A 4,246-nucleotide genomic window follows, 5' to 3' on the forward strand; every position below is an offset into this window, starting at 1 on the left:
GCGCGGCCGGCCGCGCTTGGCGCGGCCCGTGGCCGGATCGATCGGCGCCTTGCGCTTCGCGGGCCGCAGCGCGACGGGCCCGGGCGCATCGCGGAAGAACCCGACGGTCTGCTGCGGCACCTGCTGCAGCGCAGCGTGCAGCGCGGCTGCGCTCTCGTACAGGGCCTCGCCCGGGAGCGTCTCGGGCACGGGCGGCATGTCGGACCCTGCGCGGCCGGCCGCGTAGCCGAGCGCCGTGGGCATATCGAGACCATCGCGCGCGCACCGCGCGGCGAAGCCCTCGGCGGTGTAGTAGCGGATGCGCCGCTCGCGGCCCTCTTGCTCGAACGGCGCGCACACGGCGAGCGGCGCGTAGGGCGGCGGGCCCGTGGGCACCTGGCGCGCGAGGATCTGCTCGACCATGCGCTTGATGTCGCTGGAAAAGTGAAAGTGGCATGCGAGCTCCTGCATCGTGCAGCCGTGCGCGCCGCACGCGTGGATGTGCCGCAGGAGCTGCGCCTCGAGCGGCGCGCCCCACTGCAGCGTAAAGGCGTCGAGCGCATGCGTCTCGGGCTCCGTCTCGCTGGCCTGCAGGGCAAAGTGCGCCGCGAGGCCCGCCGCGGTCGCACGCACGTACAGGGGCGACGCGCTCGCGAACTGGACGCGCACGCGCTCGAGGTGGCCGGCGGCCACATGGCGGTTGAGGAACGACAGGAAGCCGCGGCGGAGCGACGGCACCGGGCGCAGGCCGAGGCGCCCGCTCAGCCAGCGGCGCGGCGTCATGTGCGACGTCGACGCGGCGAGCAGCTTCCACAGGCGGCGCGCGAGGAGGTCCTGCCGGCTGTGGAGCCACACGGCGCTCTGCTCGTCCGACAGCGGGGCGAACGCGAGCATCTCGTGCTCGTGCGGGTCCGTGGGCGGCGGCATGGTCCATGCCTCGCTGCTCGGCCCGGCGGCGTCGTCCGGCGCGCTCGACTCCTTCTCGTCGTCGTCCTTGCCGCGGTGGTCCTGCGCGAGATCGGCCATGTCAACCCACGCAGGCTCGCCCACATCGGCGTCCTCCTGCGAGAGTGTCGCGTCCTGCTGCGCGCGCCACTGTGGATTGCGCTCGAGGTAGCGCTGCGCCACGACATAGTTCGACACGTGCCCCATCTCCGGCGCAGCGAACTTGGCGACGAGGCGGCGCTCTACGAGGAGCTTGACGAGGTAGTACACCGTCTTCTGGTCGTACTGTGTCGCTGCGCCCAGCTCGACGACGGTCACGCCGCGCTCGCGCGCGCGACACACGAGCTGCAGAGCCTCGTACGCGGCGGCCGACACGAAGGGCGCGTTGGAGCCGGTGAGCGTGCGGCGCACATGGTCCGCGTCCCTGTACACGCGCAGGTCGGCGCCGTGCATGCGCTGCAGCGCCCGCAGGTCGGCGCGCGGCGCGCCGGCGGGCAGGGGCCGCGGCGTCGCCGCTGCGCTGCTGCCCCGCCCCTTCGCGAGGATCGACTGGCGCGGCGCGCTCTTCTCGCGCGGCGCGGGCTTCACGTCCGGCGCCGCGAGGCCGACGTGCACGCTGCCGTCCTCCATGAGCATGCGCCATAGAAACGCGCGGTACGCGTCGTCCACCGGCGGCCGCACGTCCTCGGGCCACGCCGCGCAGTAGGACGCCGCGAAGCCAAAGAGGCGCTCCATGTCCGAGCCCTGCTCGCCATCCATCGCGACCTCATCGCGGCAGTGCTGCAGCAGGCGCGCCAGCATCGCGCAGCGACGGCCCTTGTCTGTGCGCCGCGCGCGGCGGCGGCCCGGTACATGTCACGTGATATAAGAAGAAGCGCTCGCCGCCGCCGCCGCCGCCTCGTCCCACCATGAAGGCGAGCGCGGCCCGCTGCCTGCACATCAAGCCGCTCCCTGCGAGCGCGATTCCGCGCATCGTCCCGGCCACGCAGCATACCGAAGCCCCGGTGCCAGGCCGCGCAGCCGCGCCGAGCGTCGCAGAGCGCCTGCTGGCCGACGCGGATCGACCGGCGAACCTGCGTGTCGAGCCGTACGTGAGCGGCAAGGCCAAGTACTGGAAGGTGCGTCGCGCGCACTCACGCAGGTGTCTGAAGAGCAGCGCACCCTGCTGCGGCGCGAGCTCCGCGAGGCGTGAGCGCCCGCCGGCCCGCCACAGCCACACACCTCCATAGCATACCCTGCCCATGAGGCCCCTTCTCCACACGGCGTGCTGCCCTCCCTCACGACTGTCGGCGGACGGCCGATGAGCGCGCCAGTGGGGTCCACCGCGTCGATGACGCGCCGGCCTTCCTCGCACTCGCGCGACGAGCCTGGGCAGGACGCAAGCGCTCCGGCGGTGTCGGGCGCGCCCGGCGTGGCCGCCGGCGGTGCGCGCAGCGCGCCGTACCCGGGGGGTGCCTCGGACGGCGGCCCGCCACCGAGCGGCTCCGTCTCGTACGAGCGCCACACCGCGGACATGGCGCGCGCGCTGGTCGCCTTTCTCGCGCCGTTCTCGCCGACCGACGACGAGTACCGCCAGAAAGAGGCGACGCGGCGGCAGCTGCAGGAGCTGGCGCGGCAGATCCACCCGGCGGCCCGGCTCCTCGCGTTCGGGAGCATGGCGAATGGCTTTGCGCTGCGATACTCGGACATGGACCTGTGCTGCCTCATCCCGCCGGACGCCGAGGGCCGCACCGCCTCGCAGCTCGTCGAGGAGCTCGGCGCGCTCGTCCGGCGCGAGACGGACTTTTCGGTGCTGTCGCTGCCCCATGCGCGCATCCCCATCATCAAGATCCGGCGCGCGCCCACGCACGACGTGCCGTACGAGATCGCGTGCGACGTCGGCTTCAACAACGAGGTCGCCCTCGAGAACACGCACCTGCTGCTCACGTACGCGCGCCTCGACCCGCCGCGGCTCCGGCCGCTCGTGCTCTTCCTCAAGGTGTGGGCGAAGCGGCGGAAACTCAACTCGCCGTTCACCGGCACGCTCTCGTCGTACGGGTACACGCTGCTCGTGCTCTTCTTCCTCATGCACGTCAAGCAGCCGGCGGTGCTGCCGAACCTGCAGCGCTGGCCGTCCGATACGCCCCTCGCCCGCGAGGACGTCATGCTCGGCGGGCACAATGTGTACTTTTACGACAACATGGACGCGCTAGCGCACGCATGGCACTCGGCCAACGCCGAGTCGGTCGGCGAGCTCCTGCTCGACTTTTTCCGCTACTTTTCGCGCGACTTTCACTACGCGCGCGACGCGATATCCATGCGCACCGAGGGCGGTCTCGTCGCCAAGGAGACGCACGGCTGGTCCGCCGACTTTTTGTGCATCGAGGACCCGTTCCAGCGCGGATACAACGTGGCGCGCACCGTCACCAAGGACGGCCTCTACACGATCCGCGGCGAGTTTATGCGCGCGAGCCGCCTGCTCGCGAACCGCAGCGTGCGCGCGCCCCAGCTGCTCGCCGACCTGTGTGCGGAGCGCGAGGACGAGCTCACGCGCGCGCCGGACTCCGCGGCCCAGCGGCACCACCACGGCCGCTCGCGCTCGCTGCACCGCACGGCCTCGGCGACGCCAGAGATGCCGCCGCTCGTGCCCGGCAGCCTCCCGTGGGACGGCTTCTTCCCCCCGTTCCTGGCCCTGCCGCCCGGCGCGCCGCCGCCCTGGCCAGCGGCGCCGATGGGGCCGCCCGCGGGTCCCGAGCCCGGCGCGAGGAAGAACGCCCGCTCGCACTCGGAATCGTCGAGCGATCCTTCCGTGCCACAGCAGATCCGCCTGCAGATGCAGGGCGGCGAGCCACCCATGCTCGTGCCGCCCGCCGCGGCGCCGCCCGTGTGGCCGCCCGGCCTGGCCATGCGCCCCGGCGAGGGACTCGCCGCGCATCTGCAGGGCCTCGCGCTCGAGGAGCAGGCGCCATCGCGCGCCGAGTCGGCAGACGACGACGAGATCCCCGCGCGCGACGACGCGGACGAGGACGTGTTTGGCATGTCGCCCGACCCGCGTCCCTCGCCGCTGGTGGAGCGCGCCGCCCCGTAGCTCTTAGCGTCCGTCCCTCCACCGGCGATCGATGCGCGACACGGCCGCGGAGCGCTGCCGCGGCGAGGCGCGGCCCCGCCGCGCGCGTCCGCACGAGGCGCCGCGCCTGCACATGGACGACTATTATGCGCGTGCGCGTGAGTTCCGTGCGTGGCTCACGGCGCGCCACCAGTACTTGGACGAGCTCACAAGTACCGAGGCGCGTCGCGCGTTTCGCGAGTTCGCGGACGCCATGGACGCTAGGCAGTCTCGACG

General features: G+C 72.8%; 1 protein-coding gene and 1 pseudogene across 2 annotated transcripts; one reads left to right on the top strand and one right to left on the bottom strand.

The window, feature by feature from the left end:
• Positions 1–1,725, bottom strand: MSY001_3502 (annotated as a pseudogene). The gene has a single exon. A coding segment is annotated over exon 1 (1,725 nt).
• A 529-nt stretch (positions 1,726–2,254) lies between these two features.
• Positions 2,255–3,991, top strand: MSY001_3503 (uncharacterized protein; the record flags this gene model as incomplete). The annotated part of the gene is made up of 1 exon (XM_018885402.1): positions 2,255–3,991. One exon carries the CDS (start codon positions 2,255–2,257, stop codon positions 3,989–3,991), a length of 1,737 nt encoding a protein of 578 aa, XP_018741965.1.
• Positions 3,992–4,246: the final 255 nt, after the last annotated feature.

The sequence above is a fragment of the Malassezia sympodialis genome, genomic scaffold, assembly GCF_000349305.1.
Source record: "Malassezia sympodialis ATCC 42132 genomic scaffold, msy_sf_34, whole genome shotgun sequence".
NCBI classification, from domain to species: Eukaryota; Fungi; Basidiomycota; class Malasseziomycetes; order Malasseziales; family Malasseziaceae; genus Malassezia; species Malassezia sympodialis.